This window comes from Coregonus lavaretus (genome assembly GCF_964263955.1).
Source record: "Coregonus lavaretus genome assembly, chromosome: 27".
Taxonomy (NCBI): domain Eukaryota; kingdom Metazoa; phylum Chordata; class Actinopteri; order Salmoniformes; family Salmonidae; genus Coregonus; species Coregonus lavaretus.
Window position 1 is genome coordinate 21,071,890 of NC_140014.1, and position 25,806 is coordinate 21,097,695.

Here is a 25,806-nt window from a genome sequence, read left to right on the forward strand (position 1 = left end):
GTATCCAGACCTTAATCCCATAGAAAATCTGTGGAGGGAGCTGAAGGTTTGAGTTGCCAAATGTCAGCCTCGAAACCATAATGAGTGGAACAAAATCCCTCCTGAGATGTGTGCAAACCTGGTGGCCAACTACAAGAAACGTCTGACCTCTGATTGCCAACAAGGGTTTTGCCACCAAGTACTAAGTCATGTTTTGCAGAGGGGTCAAATACTTATTTCCCTCATTAAAATGCAAATCAATTTATAACATTTTTGACATGCATTTTTCTGGATTTTTTTGTTGTTACTACATTCACCAAAATACGAAGTATACAAGCAGTGGACACTATTTCAGTGCTTTTAGGGCCCATAATGCAATTCTTCAGAAAATGGCCGTGGCTTCATATCGTTTTCAGATTTGAAATAAATGGCGGAAAATATGTAGCCGAAGTCCAACGAGAGCGGATACAAATTCATTGCTTCAACTAATTATGACAAATGTTAAGAAAATGTTGAGCAATGTAATAAAGTTATGACTTTTCAAATAAGTTACCTTACACGTTATGTTGGCTGACAATTTGTTAGCTATGCTATCCTTATGAACCACATAGCATATCATTACAGCAGTATGTACCAGTATGTTAGCTTGCTACCTAACATTAGTTGGCTACTAATACATCAAACTTGCCAGTACATTAACTATATGCTATCTAACTAACTACCCAATGTTTATTGACTTGATTATTCCTGTCATTCTTAGCTAAATTGTATAGTCGTTGTGCGTTCTCAATGGACATTCGGGTGCCTTCGTAAATTCACTCTGTCTATCTACTCCGATTTCAGAGCACTCTCGTCTGAGTGTACCAGACTAGCGCAGAATAACAGATGAATTTACGAACGCTCAACACCCGTTGAATATGGCCGGTGTCAGTAAACGTCGGCAAAAAAGCGTAATTAAATAGTTGCCAGCAGCACAGTTACAGTCACCAATGCTCTGGATAACATGAAAACTACCTAACTAGCTCTGCCAGGGCGAGTAAAATGGTCAGAGTGAGGTGTTCTCTCATTTGTGTCTGGAAGTAGCTAGCCAGTCAGCTTGGGTGATTGACTGCTGTTGTAAGGTCAGAACGCTCTAATCAACCCTACTCCTCTGAACGCTCCCAGAGCGAAACACTCTGAATTTACAAACGGACTATCTGACAATGCTCTGAATTTACGAACGCCCAGTGCGCACTCCGAGCACACTCTGGCACTCCACATTGAATTTAAGAACACACCCGAAGTCGTAATATGTCTAGCTAGTAATTTGTTATGCTAACAAGCTAGCAAGAGGTTGCATAGCAACAGCATCAACTTCCGGCAGACAGGCGAAGCGCTAGTACGATCAACTGAAAGGATACATTTACATTTTACATTTTTAGTCATTTAGCAGACGCTCTTATCCAGAGCGACTTACAGTTAGTGAGTGCATACATTTTCATACTGAATTGTATATGAATTGTTACAATGTAGTTTAGATTTTCTTTGCATTGACACACACATTGGCATGCATCAACAAGGGTGTTAACATATACTATTCCACATAAACATCTAAATGTTTTTCTACAACAATATTAATAGTTAGCTATACCAGTGCAATGACCTATGGCACACTTTCACAACTCGTAGTGCTACATTCTCACTGCCAAGGACAGTATCAGCGACTAATATATTATTAGCAACACGGTTACACAGTATAACACTGTTTTATATATATTGCACACACTTCACCTGAGCTTTTAGTGCCTCTGCAATGAGCTGAGCCCCAGTCACATCTTGTTCGTTTACAGTATACTAAAATGAACTAATAGTATATAGTATGCAGTATATTAAGTATGTAGTATACCGTATGTTAGTATGGGTATTCGAACACAGCTCTAGAGTTTTGTCTCCTCTAACTTTGCAAAGGTGACATGCTGGTAGAAATTAGGTAAAATAGATTTTTGTTTCCTGCATTAAAATCACTGGCCACTACATTGGTCAAAGGCAAAATTATCCAAGATTAGACCAGAAATAGATCCCACTTGTGACCAATGTAAGCAGGCTCCTGCTACTTTACTGCCATGTTTTGGACATGCCAGAAATTGACCGATTTCTGGATATCAATTTGAGACATTTTCTAAGATACTGGGGAGACCTATAAAACCTTCTGCCTTCATATCATTATACGAGTGGCCCCACAGGAGGCCCCCTCTAAACAGTTATATGGGCAACATGCTGGCATTTACTACTCTTCTAGCTAGATGTCTTATACTATTTAAGTGAAAGGATTGGTTTCCTCTTACTTTTAGCCATTGGATAAAGGAAGGCATGCAATATCTCAAGCTAGAGAAAATGGGCTACTCCGTTAGGAGAACTGCAATTACATTTTATAATATCTGGCTCCCTTTCCTATACTTTGTAGAAGACATGGACCCAGTTAATTTCACAACTCCATAAACCAACCCCCCAAAAAATGTGTATCACTATTTTTACTCTTCTTTACTTTTTGTTTGATTACTTTTTTTATTTTTTTTGTTTGCTTATATTACTCAAATTCTATATCATGCCTGCTTTAAGTCTGGTTTTGGGGTGGGGCTCTGTTGGAGAATGGGGGGTTGGGGTGGTTTTGATCTGGTAGGGGATCCGTGTGTGTTTTTCCCTCTACCTGTTCTGTCTGTATTATCTGTATAATCATGAAAAATGCCACAAAAAAATACAAACTTTGAGAAAAATAAAAAAATATCACCAGCCACGAGGAGCTCCTCCTCTGGATGAGCATTTCCTTGTTTGCTTATGGCCCTATACAGCCCCTGAGCAGCAAGGACATTTTAACATGTCATGGCACCTCAACCATGTTTCAAGATTGTATGCCATACAGCAGTTACATGTGTTGTACCTGTTAACAATACAGTCATTAGGCTACTACTTAAAGAGCGCAGGCCCTAAATGGGCCTAAAACTACTCCACAAATTACAGTACCATTACCATGTCATGTGAATCTGAATGCTGTACCTAGATCACTTCCATCAAGCTTCAGTGGAGGGTAATGTGTCTGACAAAAAAAACAGCCAGGGGGATAGAAAAGCAAGCAGCGAAAGGAATGTTGAAAGCTCCCTCTGTTATGAGGTGTTAACTGTCTCAGACGTTGCTGCCCGTCTTTCATTTGAGTGCACTGCCCTCAGTGCCCTGAGCAGCAGGTGCAGCGGCCTAGGTGAGAGATCTCTCTAACACTCATAATGAGTGACGAGCCTCAGCGTCTGAGAGCACAGGAGGTGAGAGAGGCCGCGCTCACACTTACTCATGTCTTTGCTCTCTATGTTTTTTTTCCTCTTGCATACGTTATTTTTTCCACTGTTTGTTTTTTAGGGCCTTTGTGTGACATTGAAGTGGTTGGAAGGTTGTTCCAACGGTAAAAAGACATACCACAGCTAACCAGACACAGACACTGTGTGCGACTGAGCTACAGTAAGGATAGGCCTACCTCAAAGCACACATTATCTTACAGATGTGAGTGAGGGGGGAAACTAAAAGCAAATCTTGTGGATGCTGGGGCCTCCTCTATCAGTGTGCTCCTGTCAATGGTTTGGGGTGTCACATCTGTGCCCAGCCCTTAGTGGGAGCATTACATAACACACATTTTGCATAATAGAGAATGACATCTCAACTCCATGAGTCCCGGCAAGCCAAGTGATCTGCAGTAGCATTAATTCTATTGTCTTTTACACTACATTTGAGGAACCCCAAGAGTTTTAGCTTAGGGCCTATGAGGGCTAGAGTTACAGTTATAAGCAATGTTGTTGTCTATACCTTGATCCTCTACAGGCTGACAAAGGGCAATACACATTTTTCAGAACACCAATTTTCTCCAGATACTTCTGCCTTTTGTGATCTGTTCAGGCAAATGTCTTGGGTCTTTGCAGGTGCAGCTGAGCTTTACAGGAAGCCATAGCTGCAGCCCTGCAAGAGGGGAGGGTCTAGACTGGAGAGAGACTGTTTCCTATTGAACACATCGACTCTAGCTAAGATAGCCATTTCACTGAGTCATCTTGAGAAAGAATACCAATAACACACATGGCCTGTGCCCACACACAAGCTCAATATTTTTAGCTCCATTTTATCAGTAGCTTGTAGAGGCCCTTATCCCTCTCCCATGCATACAACACACACAGTGTGGGAGGAGCAACACTTTGGCTACACCCACAGCTGCCATAGCCTTCTCTATAACAAAGCCAACAAGACTCCCCAATTCATTTGCCTCATCTCAAAGGAGAATACTGGTCCACATGAGCAACATCCAATTAGTGTCAAGTGTGACTAATTATACAATTATAATCTGACAAACGTGTGAGATGAAGTCTGAAACCCGAAACAGTGGCTAATTATAGCAGATTGAAACACTTCATTAAGCACAGCTTATAGCAAGGAGACATTCCACATGTTAAAACCTCTAGGAGATGAAGAATCAGCCCATTCAGGCACAATAGTGTGAGTAGGTTGATCTTGTTGGATACAAGGGTAAAGTGGTTTAAAGGAAATGAGTCCCACAAAATGTATTTAAAAAATTGCACATTCTCAAACTAGGCTACTTTGTGCCAACTGGGAACCACACCAGCCATGAAATAATGAAACAAGACCATCCTTTATGATTGTCAGTGGTAGAGCTCTTCACTCTCGTTTATGCAGTTGTGAACGTAAAATAACGATGGCATCCATACGTAAATGGTGGGCGAGGAGCACGCTTCCCTGATCCTGTAGGGCCCATGGGGGTGCCAGGGTACCTCTACAGAGGAGCAGACGGGTCTCCTGCCTGACTGCCTGTGCCCAACACTTCCTCCTGGTCGGAGCATCTCCTGACAGATGGGCCCAGGATCATGGACCAGGCTAATCTGCACCACTCCTCCACTTAAAGGCACAGTCAAGTTATATCCCTCGTTCTTCACCTCCAGACAGTCTCACCATCTCTAATGCACAGTCCAAAAGGTCTGGTTATACCTTAACTTTCCTACAAATAGTCTGTCAATGCTCAAACATGGATAGTAACAAAGAAATGGCCTACCAGTAGGCTTTGTCTATGTCTTTCTCTGAGAAAATGTACATGAAGAGGTGGTAATACCACTCAATACAAACTTGCCTAAAAACTCAACTTCTATGGCTAATAGATATTATCTGACAATAGAAGCTCTAATTTAAAAAAAATGGAGTCACGGACAAAACAGGATAAATACTGTAGACTCATTAGAGAACACAGAGAGGCCAAACTTAAATAATTACACAGGCGCTTTACAAAATGCATAGGGCTATCTACTGTCACTTCGCTTTCAGACGGAAAAGCATGCAAATGTAAAATGCCTCCTGCATTGCTCTTCCTACCCGGTCCTGACCACGTCTGCGCTCAGAGCCAAAGTTGACATCTCGACAATTCACACCAACTATAAAAGACTCTCGGAATGTCAATGTTATTCCGAAAATATGGAAAATTAATGCAATCGTCTTTCACTCGTCCTCGTAATAGCGCAGTGCATGTTGAAACACTTTTGTGCTTAATTTTGAAGTAAGATTAAATTCTAGTGTCGGTTCAAAGCGTCTATGGGATGGGAGTCAATATATTATCATGTTTAGGTTATAGGCCTAAAACGCAATTAGTATAACACATAGGATAAACCGCATATCACACGTAGAAGATTGTAAGTCATAATAAGCAGAAATGTCTAATAAACTAAGCAGGCTACTTCGGTGAAAGCACTGACACGTTCATTCGGCTATGCAAGTAGAAATACACACATTTCTACGCCAGCATTATTCCCTCATTTGCACGCGTATTGGTAACAAAGTAACACAATATAATTTAATCAATTTGTTAAATTACTTACGCTTTTAGTGGGTTCTGACTGACAGCCGCCATTTTGCTACACCGTAATGCAATATCAGCGTCTTGCAGTTCTGAGGGAAACCTACGAAAAAGCAACCAATCAGGACTCGGGCTGGGTCCGTGTACGTTTTGTTACTTTGATTTCCGAGTCAAACTGGAGAATGGAAAAACGGAAAAAGGTGTGTTTTTCGTTTCTGAATTAGAAAAACGAACATCGGAAATCGACTTGTTTTGTCATTTATTGTGTCAAAATTAGACATGGAATAATGGAAAACAAATAACAAGAACATTTATTCCATTTTTTATTTTCGTTTTTCGTTTTGGTCATACCCGGAAGTACACACCCCTTCATAGAATATTCATGTGCTTAAGGGGTGTGTTTACAGCCTAGGTTGTCAGCACAAAGGAAATATTAGACTGTGTGAGTGTGACAGGAAGATAAAAATACTAATGTTAGCTAAGATGGATAACTTATTATGAAGTTAGCATGCCAATATAACAAACTCAACAACAATTGAACAAAGGTTGCTTGCATTAGCTGGCTAGCTAGCACTAGCTGGCCACTGGCTAGCTAGCACTAGCTGGCCACTGGCTAGCTAGCTAGCAGGCTGGCTAGCTAGCTAGCCCTACCTGGTTACTGGCTATAATCAAGCTAGCTAGTAGTGGCTAGTGGAAGTAAGTTAGTCCCTCAACCTGCTACAAGATGAAGCTGCCTGACCAGAGCTACCCACTGCAGAAAAGTCAGATTTCTCCATTAGTTTTGTAGCTAACTTGACAATAACATTTATTCAATTTTTATTTTTGTTTTCTTCATACCCGGAAGTATACACCCCTTCATAGAATATTCATGGTGCTTAAGGGGTGTGTTTACAGCCTAGGTTGTCAGCACAAAGGAAATATTAGACTGTGTGAGTGTGACAGGAAGATAAAAATACTAATGTTAGCTAAGATGGATAACTTATTATGAAGTTAGCATGCCAATATAACAAACTCAACAACAATTGAACAAAGTTGGCTTGCATTAGCTGGCTAGCTAGCACTAGCTGGCCATTGACAGAGTAATAATGAACAGCAGTTACTGTAAATGGTTACCTATCTGGCACTTTGCATAGCTAACTTAGCTACAGATGTAGGATCTTAATTTGAGCCAGTTTGCTAAAGCAGAAAAAGAATCCTGCAGCAACAGGAAATGTAGATTATTATTGGGATTATAATTAATGAAAACATTTTGATACATTTTTCATTAGGAAAAATCACTTCTGACATTTTAAAGTGGAAATTACAAACTTTAGAAGCCATTTGAAACCTTGAATACACTACAAGTTTGCATTTCCTGCTGTGCAGAAAAACTCTCAGCAACAAAAGAGTGATCAAATTAAGATCCTACATCTGTATTGCTTACACAAACAACAACATCCAATTAAGCTATAGTCAGTACTGATGTGTGTGTGTGTGTGTGTGTGTGTGTGTGTGTGTGTGTGTGAAATCTGACTGTTCCCGCAGGAGAAAAGCACAGTATGGCATCTTAGCTGATCACCATTAACTTCTTGTAGTTACATCAGCCAATACAGTAAGCCAATAAGTTAAAATAAGCCTTTTTATTGGTCTGGGTATACTTCACCAACATCCTTTACTGCTCACTGAAAGGAAGACGTAGGCTATACTCTTCAGTTGTGAACACAACTATTATTGTGACAATTGGCCTACTTCTCTGAATGTATACAGGTGTATAGGTGTATAGGTCTCCCGAGTGGCACAGTGGTCTAAGGCACTGCATCGCAGGGCTAGCTGTGCCACTAGAGATCCTGGTTTGAATCCAGGCTCTGTCGTAGCTGGCCGCGACCGGGAGACCTATGGGGCGGCGCACAATTGGCCCAGGGTAGGGGAGGGAATGGCCGGCAGGGATGTAGCTCAGTTGGTAGAGCATGATGTTTGCAACGCCAGGGTGGGTTCGGTTCCCAAGGGGGGGTATGAAAAAAATAAAAAATAAAAAAATAATGTATGCACTCACTAACTGTAAGTCGCTCTGGATAAGAGTGTCTGCTAAATGACTAAAATGTAAATGTAAAATGTGTAGGATCTTAATTTGATCACCCAGGAAATGCAAACTTGTAGTGTATTCAATGTTTAGAAAGGCTTCTAAAGTTTGTAATTTCCACTTTAAAATGTCAGACTTGATTTGCCTTAACTAAAAATGTATAATCATCAAAATGTTTTCATTCATTATAATCAAAATAATAATCTAAACACACACACACACACACAGGACCATTCACACAGTTCAGTCACTCAGCTCTATCCAGTGGACATGACGCTCTCAAGGTCATGCACTACTGCCTACTACCACACCCTGATGAGAAGCAATAATCCTGTCCCCATGACTGTAAATCTGCATATTTTTATTTTTATTTTATTTTATTTCACCTTTATTTAACCAGGTAAGCCAGTTGAGAACAAGTTCTCATTTACAACTGCGACCTGGCCAAGATAAAGCAAAGCAGTGCGATAAAAACAACAACACAGAGTTACATATGGGGTAAAAAAACATAAAGTCAAAAAATACAACAGAAAATATATATACAGTGTGTGCAAATGTAGCAAGTATTGAATGCTCATCCGTGATTATCTCTCAATTCAATTCAATTCAAAAGGGCTTTATTAGCATGGGAAACATATGTTAACATTGCCAAAGCAAGTGGAATAAACAATCACAAATCAACAGTTAACTCTAACTCTCTCTCTCTCTCTCTCTCTCTCTCTCTCTCTCTCGACAATCCTCACAGTTCATTCACAGATGGTATGTTGGCTGGTTGATGGCACCTGCAGGCCTGTATGAGGGACAACTGGACAGAACATAACATAATTCTTGGACTTCAGCTGAGACCATCCTCTCCTTCAAGGAAAGCCCCTTCTTCACACTTCCTGTTAGGCATGATGCTCTCAAGGTGTGTCTCTCATGTTGTGTGTTATTACCTATAGATGACCCCGAAACTATCCAGCTGGGCTTTGCTAACTTGCTAATGTTAGCTAATTGGCTAACGTTAGCTTGCAAGATCAAGCTTCTTGGTAACAGCAGCAGAGACAATCCCCTCCTGGATTAAGGTCCCTGCGGTCTAATATTTGTTTTGTGCGTGCTATAAACTGCGTTTTGAGATACTTGCATACATTTATGAGCTGGGTTGTCTGTCTTAGTAGTAAATGCTTGCATTTGCTCGTTAGCACCTAGCATCCGCTATGAGGATTCCTTAATACTTGTTCTCATTCTGTTATCATTCTGGTAAATGACGTTTTTGGGCTTTTCTTAAGTAAAAAAAGCGTGTGCACTACCGGTAATACCGTAATCCCGGGATGGCACAGGCATGGTACGGGGGTATGAACATCTAGATACCGTCCAACCCTAGCATCAATCCCTTGCTGCCAGGCTGCCAAATCAACTTCTTTATCCCCCTCATACTAAACGTTGCTCACTCTTGTTTCAACTGCCCTTTGATTAAATCGGTTTAATTTAATGTTTAAATTTGCTTGAAGTATGGTTTTTACTGAAAGTTGCCAGATGGAACATGCATGGAGGGATGTGGTTGTGGGGGGAGAGAGTGGATAAATGGGTGTAGATGGGTTTGAATTAATAAACTCCCTCTCCCCCTATCCCCCCTCCTTCTCTTGATAAGTAATAGAAGTGAATGTAATTGCTGCATTTTACCTGTGATCCAAAATCTAATATTTTATAAGTTACAAGCTAAGACAAAATGAGATTTCATGATATTACTTTGTCTTTACACTTCTATTCACTACTGGTCACTACCCTTTTAAGTACTGAGCAAATGTCCAAATTAATGATATTCCCTGAATTTGCATTGTGAATGTTGCTTTGATGGATACTAGATATGACTGGTTGTGATCCAGACACATGTGACATGCAAAATTCAAGTGTCATACAAAGTGGGTAATGTTGAGCACCTAACTCCTGTCTGTCACTCACTCCATTAAATATCTTAAACATATACAGTTGATGGTGTGGTCTGTACCTTGTGAATATTCCATTTTGTTCTCTCTGCTATAAAATACATATTTTTCTCGGAATTACTGCCACAGACATATGTTAAATACTTAAGAGGCAAAGGCCTGAGCCAACAGCTCACTAACAAATGACCAGCCAGGCCACCACACACACCTGCAGTACACTCCTCTCCCCGCCCCCACTTACTTACACACATACAATTCAAGGAAGATATAAGTCTGTATTCACAAAGTGTCTCAGGGTAGCATTGCTGATCTAGGATCACTGAACAGGTCCCTCTATGTAGTCAGCAGATGCAGCTGCTGTTTCATCACTGAGGACCGGACACCTGATCAACTTCCCATTATAGGAAAAGTTACATGTAATAAGTCATTGTGGAGATGACACAATTTTCTTAATATTGAATTGTGTCAATTGATGACATTTTATTATAGGGAATATCATTCTGATTCAGACTCCTCGCACCTGTTTCTTGGGCCAAAAAGCACAAAATGATTCCAAAAATGTATTTTTTCATGCCCTGGCCTATGCAGACTTAAAAGTAATCAGTATTGATAAACCCCAAAAATGTGTGCTTTCATGGATATAAACAAAGATTTGTGCCTTTCTTATCAACATTTCAGAAAAAGGCCTATGTAATTCAATTGCATGTAGTAGCTCTTAAAGTCCTCTGGACAGCAGTAGCGAGCAGGAGTTAATCCTGGAGTCCATTTGAGACTTGAATGTACAGTAGAACCTTGAAATTCCAGATGACAAGTGTATTAAACACGATGCATTAAAAAGAGGCAGTCAGAAGTTTGTATCACAATTTTTACTTTGTTTGAAAAATATTATCAGAAAACACTGTTATTGAAATGACAACAAGAGAAATTCCAGCCCAACAATTGATCTAAAATAAAGGGTTAGCTAACATTAGTATTTTTATCTTCCTGTCACTTTCACACAGTCTAATCCTTTCTTTGTGCTGCTAACAGGCGGGCCACAAACAGACAAATAACAGCGCAGTATAACAGTGGAGTGCAGAACGGCATCTCGGAACTCACGACCCGTCGGTCTTCGTCACGGATGAGCACGCGATCACTAACACTGAACAATTGAGGAGTGGAAAAACATTGCCTGGTCCCAGTACCTGTTGCGTCATGCTGATGGCAGAGTCAGGATTTGGCGTAAGCAGCATGAGTCCATGGCCCCATCCTGCCTGGTGTCAATGGTACAGGCTGGTGGCAGTGGTGTAATGGTGTGAGGAAGGTTTTCATGGCACACGTTAGGTCCCTTGATACAAACTGAGCTGGAAACTGAGTGTATATGATACAGACTTCTTAAATATATTATTGTGCTTTCTTCCCCCCAATGCAACATCTAAACATTGCAGGGTTGAAGAAGGGCACATCTCATTAGAAATAGAACCTGACTAAATAGCCCCCCCCCAATAAATATAAACAGCCATGAGCTGATATGACTTCAAAAATATGAATGTCACAAGAATTTTGTATCTCAATGTTCAAACTGAACTATTTTATATCTGTTTGAGTCCTGAAGGTTGTAAAAGCTCAAGTTCAATGAATCAGACAGTCCCAACATACAATGATCAGTATTTATTCAGAGAGCACTCTGCCACAAAATGGGCACACAGTCTTTTTATACTCACACACACACATACAGTGAGGGAAAAAAGTATTTGACCCCTGCTGATTTTGTACGTTTGCCCACTGACAAAGACATGATCAGTCTATAATTTTAATGGTAGGTTTATTTGAACAGTGAGAGACAGAATAACAACCAAAAAATCCAGAAAAACGCATGTCAAAAATGTTATACATTGATTTGCATTTTAATGAGGGAAATAAGTATTTGACCCCTCTGCAAAACATGACTTAGTACTTGGTGGCAAAACCCTTGTTGGCAATCACAGAGGTCAGACGTTTCTTGTAGTTGACCACCAGGTTTGCACACATCTCAGGAGGGATTTTGTCCCACTCCTCTTTGCAGATCTTCTCCAAGTCATTAAGGTTTCGAGCCTGACGTTTGGCAACTCGAACCTTCAGCTCCCTCCACAGATTTTCTATGGGATTAAGGTCTGGAGACTAGCTAGGCCACACCAGGACCTTAATGTGCTTCTTCTTGAGCCACTCCTTTGTTGCCTTGGCCGTGTGTTTTGGGTCATTGTCATGCTGGAATACCCATCCACGACCCATTTTCAATGCCCTGGCTGAGGGAAGGAGGTTCTCACCCAAGATTTGATGGTACATGGCCCCGTCCATCATCCCTTTGATGCGGTGAAGTTGTCCTGTCCCCTTAGCAGAAAAACACCCCCAAAGCATAATGTTTCCACCTCCATGTTTGACATTGGGGATGGTGTTCTTGGGGTCATAGGCAGCATTCCTCCTCCTCCTCCAAAGACGGCGAGTTAAGTTGATGCCAAAGAGCTCGATTTTGGTCTCATCTGACCACAACACTTTCACCCAGTTCTCCTCTGAATCATTCAGATGTTCATTGGCAAACTTCAGACGGGCCTGTATATGTGCTTTCTTGAGCATGGGGACCTTGCGGGCGCTGCAGGATTTCAGTCCTTCACGGCGTAGTGTGTTACCAATTGTTTTCTTTGTTACTATGGTCCCAGCTGCCTTGAGATCATTGACAAGATCCTCCCGTGTAGTTCTGGGCTGATTCCTCACCGTTCTCATGATCATTGCAACTCCACGAGGTGAGATTGACAGTTATTTTGTGTTTCTTCCATTTGCGAATAATCGCACCAATTGTTGTCACCTTCTCACCAAGCTGCTTGGCGATGGTCTTGTAGCCCATTCCAGCCTTGTGTAGGTCTACAATCTTGTCCCTGACATCCTTGGAGAGCTCTTTGGTCTTGGCCATGGTGGAGAGTTTGGAATCTGATTGATTGACTGCTTCTGTGGACAGGTGTCTTTTATACAGGTAACAAACTGAGATTAGGAGCACTCCCTTTAAGTGTGTGCTCCTAATCTCAGCTCGTTACCTGTATAAAAGACACCTGGGAGCCAGAAATCTTTCTGATTGAGAGGGGGTCAAATACTTATTTCCCTCATTAAAATGCAAATCAATTTATAACATTTTTGACATGCATTTTTCTGGATTTTTGTTGTTGTTATTCTGTCTCTCACTGTTCAAATAAACCTACCATTAAAATTATAGACTGATCATTTCTTTGTCAGTGGGCAAACGTACAAAATCAGCAGGGGATCAAATACTTTTTTCCCTCACTGTACATACACACACACGTTCTTATCATAGCCTACTCCTTGCTGCATTCCCATACATAGTTATCGCTGTTCTCACAATATTCTGCAAGCCTCTCACTCCCCCTCCCTGTGTGGGGACATCTGTTTTTTGGTTTCAACGTTTGCACTTCTGCTTGCCTAATTACAAGACACAAATACTCTGTTGCTGGGCAAATATGCATCTTATATAAGCACATATGATTACTCTCTAAGCTCTAGTCTTCTAATAGTCATACATTATTAGTTTAACTGAGGGTGTGACATTTTAATCATATCTTACTCACACATTTCTTTATCATTGAAGTCTTAAAGTTATCCTACCACTAACAGACATTGTGAATTTGCAGACATCCACACTTTCTCATGCTTAATATCAGCATAACATAAGTGTTTCATACCTTTTTCTTATTCTTAAGTCTGTGCATTAGGAGTGTCGATAGGAGAATTAGGTATATTTTCTTCATTTATGTCACAAAGGTGTGTCACATCTCTCGCTCAAGTAATGGGTTTTGGAAACAGGACTTGCTGGGGACAAATTACATTATCTGGCTATTATTCTGTGCAATATTAGCAACACAGACATCATTCAACCAGATAAACATATTTTGACAGCAGCCAAGGCAGATTCATTGTAATTTCGATACATCACTACCTAGGGTTAAAGCTTGGACAAAAGAGCAAAAACACACAAAAATAAAACACTCCAAAATGACAATTATATAGTTGAAGTCGGAAGTTTACATACACTTAGGTTGGAGTTTCGGATATTTTTTTATAACCCAACCCTGATCTGTACTTCTCCACAACTTTGTCCCTGACCTGTTTGGAGAGCTCCTTGGTCTTCATGGTGCCACTTGCTTGGTGGTGCCCCTTGCTTAGTGATGTTGCAGACTCTGGGGCCTTTCAGAACAGGTGTATACAGTTGAAGTTGGAAGTTTACATACACTTAGGTTGGAGTCATTAAAACTTGTTTTTCAACTACTCCACAAATTTCTTGTTAACAAACTATAGTTTTGGCAAGTCGGTTAGGACATGTACTTTGCGCATGACACAAGTAATGTTTCCAACAATTGTTTACAGACAGATTATTTATATTATTATTCACTGTATCACAATTCCAGTCGGTCAGAAGTTTACATACACTAAGTTGACTGTGCCTTTAAACAGCTTGGAAAATTCCAGAAAATGATGTCATGGCTTTAGAAGCTTCTGATAGGCTAATTGACATCATTTGAGTCAATTGGAGGTGTACCTGTGGATGCATTCCAAGGCCTACCTTCAAACTCAGTGCCTCTTTGCTTGACATCATGGGAAAATCAAAAGAAATCAGCCAAGACAGCAGATTTTTTTTTTTTAGACCTACCACAAGTCTGGTTCATCCTTGGGAGCAATTTCCAAATGCCTGAAGGTACCACGTTCATCTGTACAAACAATAGTTTGCAAGTATAAACACCATGGGACCACGCAGCCATCATACCGCTCAGGAAGGAGACGCATTCTGTCTCCTAGAGATGAACGTACTTTGGTGCGAAAAGTGCAAAGCAATCCCAGAACAACAGCAAAGGACCTTGTGAAGATGCTGGAGGAAACAGGTACAAAAGTATCTATATCCACAGTAAATCGAGTCCTATATCGACATAACCTGAAAGGCCGCTCAGCAAGGAAGAAGCCACTGCTCCAAAACTGCCATAAAAAAGCCAGACTACGGTTTGCAACTGCACATGGGGACAAATATCGTACTTTTTGGAGAAATGTCCTCTGGTCTGGTGAAACAAAAATAGAACTGTTTGGCCATAATGACCATCGTTATGTTTGGAGGAAAAAGGGGAACGCTTGCAAGCCGAAGAACACCATCCCAACCGTGAAGCATGGGGGTGGCAGCATCATGCTGTGGGGGTGCTTTGCTGCAGGAGGGACTGGTGCACTTCACAAAATAGATGGCATCATGAGGAAGGAAAATTGTGGATATATTGAAGCAACATCTCAAGACATCAGTCAGGAAGTTAAAGCTTGGTCGCAAATGGGTCTTCCAAATGGACAATGACCCCAAGCATACTTCCAAAGTTGTTGCAAAATGGCTTAAGGACAACAAAGTCAAGGTATTGGAGTGGCCATCACAAAGCCCTGACCTCAAACCTATAGAAAATGTGTGGGCAGAACTGAAAAAGCGTGTGCGAGCAAGGAGGCCTACAAACCTGACTCAGTTACACCAGCTCTGTCAGGTGGAATGGGCCAAAATTCACCCAACTTATTGTGGGAAGCTTGTGGAAGGCTACCCGACACGTTTGACCCAAATTAAACAATTTATAGGCAATGCTACCAAATACTAATTGAGTGCATGTAAACTTCTGACCCACTGGGAATGTGATGAAATAAATAAAAGCTGAAATAAATAATTCTCTACTATTATTCTGACATTTCACATTCTTAAAATAAAGTGGTGATCCTAACTGACCTAAAACAGGGAATTTTTACTAGGATTAAATATAAGGAATTGTGAAAAACTGAGTTTAAATGTATTTGGCTAAGGTGTATGTAAACTTCCGACTTCAACTGTATCTAAAAGGCTTACAGGACAACTCTTTTTAAATTCGCTTTTCTTTTTTACAAACACCAATGTAAAGGCAACAGAATTTCCATGTGCTTGCTTTTGATACATCCAGGTAAAACTGTTCCCCTGGTTGAACTTTTAAAAGTACTCTTTCAAAACACACTTTTAAAAGAGATGTGGATATAAGGAAGTTAGTTAAAGCTTTAATTAATCCAATAGATTTCAGCCACTTATTCATATAACCATCAAATATGTGAAATGGTTCAGGTATAAATGCCAGCTGACTGTGCGTATCCAAGTGTTGTATGCGAAGAACAACAGATTCCAGTCAAGTAAACTCAAAGACCAATAAGTTATTCAGAAATAAAACCCCATAAAAACTCCCTTAATGAGGTACATCTCAATGATTAAAAAGCACAATATATGAAAGAACAAGCATGAAATCTATTTGACAATGGAGTCTTTAGCGTGGATGACAGATAATGCCACAGAAGCAAAGGGCTCAAAACATATCATTAAATGTGTTGAAACTGAAATGCTGGGTTCATTGTCCCATCAGCCTATGCTTATGGTGATCTGGAGGCTTGCATTTGTTATGTTAAACTGGGTTAGAGGAGAATCTGCATGTTCAACAAACAGCAGTTCAACAACATTCAAACAAATGGAAGATACTGCCACTCAATTCAGTTCTAGGTGCACACTCAAGTAACAGAAACGGTTAGATACATTACAAAAAGACCACCCAGTATAAGTTAAATAATCAACAATGAGGTTAAGTACAGATTTTTTCAGAGATCAGCCTCTGAACTAGCCTGGTTGCCAGTCTCTGTTCAGCTATTACGTTCCACTCCTTGTACGCCGTGTCATTTGCCAATTCGGCACACGACATGGCGTACAAGGAGTGGACTGTTACAGAGACTGGTACCCAGACTACCTCTAAACATCTCAAAGGCAATGCATCTTTCAGACTTTCAAGCTGAACAAACGTTTTCTACAAAAAAGTTTATTTTCCATCCTAAATCTAAACCTAAATCTGATGTTGACAAAATCTTGACAACCAGACCGGTTTAAAAATGCATACCCAAATCAAACCCAACTTCGGTCTCAGTTAAATTTTTGGGGCCATGATATGCAGCGGCTTTGTACAGGTGCAACAGACTTAGTGCAAAGTTAAAATAGTGTAGTAGAGCATGCAATGAACCTGCAGTGGTAACTGCACTGACGCCATTATCCCCTCAACATTACATGACATCAGTGAAACAATGCCTTGTGGCAAGAATTGATTAAAACAAAAAACAAAACAGGGTTCTCAACAAACAAACAGTTTACATGATACAAATGTAATTTTCTTCCATGGTAGAAAAATATTTCACAACCATCATCCAACAAAAAAGCACTGATTTGGGTGAATGCGGATAAGGTCTTTCTTCAAGGCATCAGAAACCCCAAAACTAGATTTACTAACAATATCCTTGCCACAGACACTGGACAGATCCATTTCAATAATGGAGGTATATAAGGAGTGGGAGGGTGGAGGTTTGAGAAAGTGGTTCAGTCCAGTGTTCTGAGAGGTGAGGGCCAGCCCCATTAAAGGTCGCCAGGTTTCTGGTTGCAGTTAGCACAAACACGGAGGTCCCAGCCTCGCGAGGGGACCGGCAGACGCTCCGGGGAGCATTCGTCACACACACGCCTTGCCCGCAGGCGCGACAGTGGTGCTTGGACAGCTTGGCAGTGAAGTCACGAGGATATCCTGGTCAGGCACCCAGTAGGCAGGACACGCAGCATCCTTCACCAGGCCTGAAGAGAGAGGAGACAGTGAAGAATAACTGTTAGAATATAATGGTTTAGCATTGCACTCCCAATAACATACACTACATTACCGAATGTATGTGGACACTTGCTCATCGAAATCATGGGCATTAATATGGAGTTGGTCCCCCCTTTGCTGCTATAACAGCCTCCACTATTCTGGAAAGGCGTTCCAATTAATCCCAAAGGTGTTCGATAGGGTTGAGGTCAGGGCTCTGTGCAGGCCAGTCAAGTTCTTCCACACCGATCTCGACAAACCATTTCTATATGGACCTCGCTTTGTGCACGGAGGCATTGTCATGCTGAAACAGGAAAGGGCCTTCCCCGAACTGTTGCCACAAAGTTGGGAGCACAGAATCATCTAGAATGTCATTGTATGTTGTAGCGTTAAGATTTCCCTTCACTGGAACTAAGGGGCCTAGCACAAACCATGAAACACATCCCCATACCATTATTCTCCTCCACCAAACTTTACAGTTGGCACTATGCATTCGGGTAGGTAGCGTTCTCCTGGCATCCGCCAAACCCAGATTCGTCCGTCGGACTGCCAGATGGTGAAGCGTGATTCATCACTCTAGAGAACGCATTTCCACTGCTCCAGAGTCCAATGGCGGCGAGCTTTACACCATTCCAGCCGACGCTTGTCATTGCGCATGGTGATCTTATGCCTTTCTGCGGCTGTTCGGCCATGGAAACCCATTTCTTGGAAAAGTTATTGTGCTGACCTTGCTTCCAGAGGCAGTTTGGAACTCGGTAGTGAATGTTGCAACCGAGGACAGGCGATTTTTATGTGCTACGTGCTTCAGTATTCCCGTTTTGTGAGCTTGTCTGGCTTACCACTTCGCGGCTGAGCCATTGTTGCTCCTAGACGTTTCCACTTCACAATAACAGCGCTTACAGTTGACCGGAGCAGCTCTAGCAGGGCAGACATTTTATGAACGGACTTGTTGGAAAGATGGCATCCTATGATGGTGCCACGTTGAAAGTCACTGAGCTCTTCAGTGAGGCCATTCTACTGCCAATGTTTGTCTATGGAGATTGCATGGCTGTGCACTCGATTTTATACCTGTCAGCAACGGGTGTGGCTGAAACAGCCGAATCCACTAATTTGAAGTGCGTCCACATACTTTTGTATATATAGCAGTGGAGGCTGCTGAGGGGAGGATGGCTCATAATAATGACCGGAATGGAGCAAATGGAATGGCATTCCACTACAGCTTTTACCACGAGCCCATCCTCCCCAATTAAAGTGCCACCAACATCCTGTGATATATAGTGTATGTTGAACAGTAAAAGTATCCTAATGCAGTATCTGAAAATACATGTAGAAATATTATTAGTATGCCACCAGATGGCAGCCTGTCCATGGGTTTACATTACTGCAGTCATATTGCCCATTACACAATTCTATCTGGGTCTTTTATTACATAACATTCACCCAGTGGGATGTCAATGACAGTAACCACGACACCCAGTGTGTTGGACACTGCTTCTCCAACCTTTCTAGCTAGGTTTCCACCTTCCTCATCTTCAACCTCTGCATCCAACATCTCTGTACAAAGCATACAACTGTTATCACTGTGTAGTATGGCTAAAAATAAACACATATGCAGACTAAGTATGGCTACAGTGTGGCTACAAACAGATGTACAGGCTAAATATACTCTTACCACTGTACAGCATGGCTAAAAACAAATACATACAGGCTGATTTTGGCTCTGTGGTGTTGGTACCTGTGTGTTTATCCCTCTGCTCATAACAGGCATCGCAGACTCTCACGGGGGCCAGACCCCAGCTTTTCTCTGGGACGGGCGTGGCTTTGGACGAGCAGGTGTCACAGAACCCCTCCCCACAAGCACGGCAGTGATGCTTGGTGTCGTTGTCTTGGAAGACCTCTTGGCACTTAAGGCATGTCTGAACATTACAGGGGGAAAACAAAAACAAGAGGCAGTTATTGGCCAGGGCCTCTAGGACGAGGGGTCGATCTGAGCCTTATCTTGTGACCTGCAAACATGTGCTGTGTAACATTGGCACCCAGCTGAACAGCAGTGAAGAGCAGTAAACAGGTCCCTGGACAGGAAAGTGTCGACTCTGCTGTTCCACATCTGATGGGTGGGGCAGGCCCTCTGTCACTCACCAGGAAGTATGACTTAGGATGACGTCACTTGTACATCGTATAGTCAGTGGCATGAGATGGAGAGAATGAAATAATTGAAGAAAAGGCAACAGAGGACTTACCCGCAACTGAGGCAGAGGCTGGAGCAGGTGAAGTACTCATCAGGGAAGAAGCAGTTGTGGGCTATAAGCTCATCAGAAATCTCCCCATTGAAGCGCACACTTAGGGCCTAGCCAGAGAGGAACAACCACAGATCAGAAATTACATTGATGTAGTCTGACTAGATTGTTCAAACAGTACAAAAATAAAACTGTCACCTATTGAATAGCAATGCTTGTTTGTAACTTTTTATGTGCTTGATTCTCTACACCATAAGACCCCTTTAATTAAGATCAAATGTTCAAGTAGATAGCAATGCTAAAACATTCCATTCTTGAACACACCCTGACACCCTTCTTTGACTGTCATGGTTTGCCTTATGTAAATGTAAGCCTGTTTGAAACCAGTTTACATTCAGCTGACAGTTGACTTAGCTATAATGTCTACTACCTGCAGGGCTTTGAAGATGACGACTGGGGAGCGGGTGGAGTTGTTGTCTAGCAGCTGCTCCAGGGTGTGCTGCAGGCCACCAAAGTCCGTTGGGGGGCTACAGGTACGTGTGCCACGGTACCGGATGGATCTGAAAGCCTCTGGGAAACGGGCCAGCTTCATGAAGCGCTCAAGTAGCAGCCGATCCACAGACTCTGATGAGTTTCCTGTTAGAATGAGAGAGAATGAAGAAGGGATCAAATGGAACAGGATGAGAAGACAGACTTAACTTTGAGTTGGTATATAACCCTTCATAAAATGACATTTCACTTCAGATTACTTTGATCAGGGGTCTTCAACCTTTTATAGATCAATCAAAACTGAGATGGAAGGTGCCTCACGCAAACAATTATTTCTAAGAAAAATAAGTCAAATTCTACTCTAAAGAGGAGAAACATTAAAAATGGATAGAAAATCTATTTATACAGTTTAACAGCCACATACTTTGAAAGGAAAATGTCTATAGATTACTCAAACTGCTTGACTGGCCAATTAACTGCTCACACCATTTCAAAACAGCTCTGTTGGAATGACAATTACTAGTCTTAGCGTGTCAAACAGTCAGCGGGGATTCTGCACCAGGTAATTATCAAATTACATGTAATATGATCTTCTGTAGCAACACTCATGACAATATGGATGAATCTACTGTATCCACTCTGTCAAGGAAGGTGAAATAAAAATGAGAGTGCAGCAAGTAACCACATCAATGTTCGATTTGTGTACACTATGGTAAGTGTTGATTACAGTATTTCTCAGCACTGACCTGAGCCCAGCAGCTTGGTGTGGACGGTCTCATGGAAGATGATGGCCGGCCCTAGGGTGGACAGAGGCACGTCCAGGCCACAGCGGGCCATAGTGACCTTCAGCTCCTTGGTGAAATGTTTCAGGTAGGCGTCCGACTCGTCGCCCAGGAACTTGAAGAGGTCGTCATGGAGGCGGTCGGCATGGGTGCGGTAGATTATGATGTCGGAGATAGCTAGCACCTTGAGCAAGAGACGTGCTCTCTGGCCCTGGTTGGAGCTGTTACCCAGCAGGCCCTCTGTGTCGATGACCACCACCTTGTGGATGGGGTCAAATGCCGCCCACCCCCCCCACCGTGCAGGACTCCTGCGTGGGGGAGGTCTTGAACACCTCCCTGCCCATGAAGAAAGTGTGGTTCAGAGTGTAGCATTTGCCCTTTTCTGTGTTGCCGAAGATGGACACCACCTTGATCAGCTTGTCAGGCTTGCAGTTCAAACGCACCTTTGTCCTTTATCTAAAAACAGGGAGTAGAGTGGGCAGATGAGGTGATTTCATTTCACAAAGGGGTTGTTCCATTTGATTTCAATCACTTTTTGACCGCACACCTTTTTATTATATATTTTTTTACCCCTTTTTCTCCCCAATTTCGTAATATCCAATTGGTAGTTACAGTCTTGTCCCATCGCTGCAACTCCAATAGGGACTCGGGAGACGTGAAGGTCGAGAACCATGCGTCCTCCAAAACATGACCCTGCCAAGCCGCACTGCTTCTTGACACACTGCTCGCTTAACCCGGAAGCCAGCTGCACCAATGTGTCAGAGGAAACACTGTACAACTGGCGACTGTGTCAGCGTGCATGCGCCCGGCCCGCCACAGGAGTCGCTAGAGCACGATGGGACAAGGACATCCTGGCCGGCCAAACCCTCCCCTAACCCGGACGACGCTGGGCAAATTGTGCATCGCCTCATGGGTCTCCCGGTCGCGGCCAGCTGCAACAGAGCCCGGGATCGAATCCGGATCTGTAGTGACGCCTCAAGCACTGCAGTGCCTTAGACCGCTGCGCCACTCGGGAGGCCCGACCGCACCCCTGATGATTTGAACAAAACCTCCAATACTTAGTTGCCCATGGTAGAAGTGGTCAGAAAGTGACATTTTGGACCTGAATGCCAAAACATTCAGGAGAAGGAGGTGCTTAAAGTTGACCCATTTTGCATACCCCACTATACTATGAGACATCCATGTCTTCATCACTGGAAAAGATTAACGGTTGGGTTTAATATAATTTAAAAGCTTACAATCAGGGTTGTCAAACGATATTACAAATTCTTCCAAAATGTATTTAATCGTATATGTTGTAGTTTAGACCCTAATTTACATAATCTTAAGTGTTTGTGTTGTGCAAGCCATCGGTTGAGAGACACTACATACTCTTGAATACAGGATGGTTGACATCAGTCTACATTTAAAAAAGGTACAACAATTGTTTGGGACAACCCTGTTTGTAAGCTTTTAAATTATATCAAAACGCAACAGTTTATATTTTCCAGTGATGAAGACATGGATGTCTCATGGTATAGTGGGGTATGCAAAATGGGTCAACTGAGCACCTTTATCTCCTGAATGTTTTGGCATTAAGGTCCAAAATGTCACTTTCTGACCACTTCCACCATGGGCAAAAACTGTGCATTCTGAAAGTATTCAGACCCCTTCACTTTGTTCACATTTAGTTACAGCCTTATTCTAAAATAGATTAAAATTGTTTGCTTTTTTCCCCCTCATCAATTTACACGCAATACCCCATAATGACAAAGCAAAAACAAGTTTTTAAAAGGAAATATAACATTTAAATATGTATGCAGACCCTTTACTCAGTACTTTGTTGAAGCACCTTTGGCAGCGATTACAGCCTCAAGTCTTCTTGGGTATGATGCTACAAGCTTTGCACACCTGTATTTAGGGAGTTTCTCACATTCTTCTCTGCAAATCCTCTCAAGCTCTGTCAGGTTGGATGGGGAACGTCGCTGCACAGCCATTTTCAGGTCTCTCCAGAGATGTTTAGATCGGGTTCAAGTCCGGGCTCTGGCTTGGCCACTCAAGGACATTCAGAGACTTGTCCCGAAGCCACTCCTGCGTTGTCTTGGCTGTGTGCTTAGGGCCGTTGTCCTGTTGGAAGGTGAACCTTCGCCCCAGTCTGAGGTCCTGAGTGCTCTGGGGCAGGTTTCATCAAATCAAATCAAATTTTATTGGTCACATGCGCCGAATACAACAGGTGCAGACATTACAGTGAAATGCTTACTTACAGCCCTTAACCAACAGTGCATTTATTTTAAACAAAAAAAGTAAGAATAAAACAACAACAAAAAAAGTGTTGAGAAAAAAAGAGCAGAAGTAAAATAAAGTGACAGTAGGGAGGCTATATATACAGTAAAATAAAGTGACAGTAGGGAGGCTATATATACAGGGGGGTACCGTTGCAGAGTCAATGTGCGGGGGCACCGGCTAGTTGAGGTAGTTGAGGTAATATGTACATGTGGGTAGAGTTAAAGTGACTATGCATAAATACTTAACAGAGTAGCAGCAGCGTAAAAAGGATGGGGTGGGGGGGCAGTGCAAATAGTCCGGGTAGCCATGATTAGCTGTTCAGGAGTCTTATGGCTTGGGGGTAGAAGCTGTTGAGAAGTCTTTTGGACCTAGACTTGGCACTCCGGTACCGCTTGCCGTGCGGTAGCAGAGAGAACAGTCTATGACTAGGGTGGCTGGAGTCTTTGACAATTTTGAGGGCCTTCCTCTGACACCGCCTGGTATAGAGGTCCTGAATGGCAGGGAGCTTTGCCCCAGTGATGTACTGGGCCGTACGCACTACCCTCTGTAGTGCCTTGCGGTCAGAGGCCAAGCAGTTGCCATACATCAAGGATCTCTCTGTACTTTGCTCCGTTCATCTTTTCCTCGATCCTGACTAGTCTCCCAGGACTGCCGCTGAAAAACATCCCCATAGCATGATGCTGCCACCACCATGCTCCACCATAGGGATGGTATTGGCCAGGTGATGAGCGGTGCCTGGTTTCCTCCAGACGTGACGCTTGGCATGCAGGCCAAAGAGTTCAATCTTGGTTTCATCAGACCAGAGAATCTTGTTTCTCATGGTCTGGGAGTCCTTTAGGTGCCTTTTAGCAAACTCCAAGCGGGCTGTCATGTGCCTTTTACTGAGGAGAGGCTTCAGTCTGGCCACTCTACCATAAAGGCCTGATTGGTGGAGTGCTGCAGAGATGGTTATCCTTCTGGAAGGTTCTCCCATTTCCACAGAGGAACTCTGGAGCTCTGTCAGAGTGACCATCGGGTTCTTGGTCACCTTCCTGACCAAGGCCCTTCTCCCCCGATTGCTCAGTTTGGCCGGGCGGCCAGCTCTAGGAAGAGTCTTGGTGGTTCCAAACTTCTTCCATTTAAGAATGATGGAGGCCACGGTGTTCTTGGGGAACTTCAAAGCTTTAGATATTTTTTGGTACCCTTCCCCAGATCTGTGCCTCGACACAATCCTGTCTTGGAGCTCTATGGACAATTCCTTCGACCTCATGCCTTGTTTTTTGCTCTGACATGCACTGTCAACTGTGGGACCTTATATAGACAGGTGTGTGCCTTTCCAAATCATGTCCAATCAATTGAATTTACCACAGGTGGACTTCAATCAAGTTGTAGAAACATTTCAAGGATGATCAATGGAAACAGGATGCACCTAAGCTCAATTTCGAGTCTCATAGCAAAGGGTATGAATACTTATGTAAACAAGGTATTTCTGTTTTTGTTTTGTTTTTTTGAACCTGACGAGAAATGTTTTAATCAATTTTAGAATAAGGCTGTAACGTAACAAAATGTGGAAAAAGGGAAGGGGTCTGAATACTTTCCAAATGCACTGTATGCATGGAAAATGTTTTTCAAATCAAAAGGGGTGTGGCCAAAAAGTGATTGAAATGAAACGACCCAAAATGCTATTTAACTGACAGGACGCAAAAACTCAAAGGCCTTTGACTCCCTTCACTACCCACCTGCATCTCCTCATTCGAGTCAACTAGAAGAAAACTGCAGACTTTTTCCAGAAGTTTTGCCTTCTGGACCTCTGCCTCATCTACCACTGGGCTTAAGTTGATCTCCGCAGGTTTAGGTGGAGGGGTTGATTTGACCTCTACGAGTTTTGGTGGAGGGGTCGAGTTGATTTCTGCAGGTTTGGGTGGAAGAGGATAGGCAGTGAGTTGGTGCCTCTTCTTGTTACCTCCATTGTGGGTGCTTTTCCGACACTGTTGGCACAAGTTGAGTTTGCAGTTCTGGCAGCGGACGACAGACCTGTGGCGGCAGCCATTTACTGTCCCTTCCTTCCTTCGCAGTTGTCACAGTAGGGTACATGCCCTGGGCCCATCTTGACCCGTTCATGGTTCTGCAGGCGCTCTTGACTATGGATTTCCTGCTTGCAGCAAACACACTGCAAGCTTCTACACTCGTCACATTCAAAAGCAGCCTCTTCTGTGCCCCCACAAGTACAGCTCTCTTGACAAATTAGACTGGTGTTAACTCCCTTTTCTGATGAACCATGGTCACTCATTGTTTCTCAGAAGTCTAATCTGAACAGTGTTACACTAGCTGGAGTAGTTTGACTATAACGCCAAATATTCCCAATAGCAGATTGAATAAATATCAATCAACTAGTTTTATTGATAAAACACACATGACCTTAGTGTTAAATATTGTGTGTTATATAGGCTACCCCTACACAAACCCTTGAACATAGACAAGTTGATGCAAGTAGACTTAACAAGGTTGTATGGTGAGTGCTCCTATTGACCTTTAAAAAGGTTCAGGTCCACTAT

At 42.5% G+C, this 25,806-nt stretch overlaps 1 protein-coding gene and 1 pseudogene across 3 annotated transcripts in view; both read right to left on the minus strand.

Annotated features, from left to right (window-relative positions):
• Window positions 1-5,937, minus strand: part of LOC311102810 (zinc finger protein DPF3-like) — a 45,448-nt gene extending 39,511 nt beyond the window's left edge. For both annotated transcript variants that reach the window (XR_014610043.1, XM_084144234.1), the window contains exon 1: window positions 5,871-5,937. Coding sequence is in view for 1 of the 2 variants with exons in the window: in XM_084144234.1 (XP_084000360.1) it covers window positions 5,871-5,902 (32 nt within the window). In the remaining variant the exon portion in view is untranslated. The remainder of the gene's footprint in view (window positions 1-5,870) is intronic.
• A 9,938-nt stretch (window positions 5,938-15,875) lies between these two features.
• Window positions 15,876-25,541, minus strand: LOC311102476 (zinc finger FYVE domain-containing protein 1-like; annotated as a pseudogene). The gene is made up of 6 exons (XR_014615776.1): window positions 24,991-25,541; window positions 20,972-21,463; window positions 20,167-20,372; window positions 19,740-19,846; window positions 19,235-19,415; window positions 15,876-17,489 (listed from the first exon to the last, which is right to left on the minus strand). The product of XR_014615776.1 is annotated as a zinc finger FYVE domain-containing protein 1-like (transcript).
• Window positions 25,542-25,806: the final 265 nt, after the last annotated feature.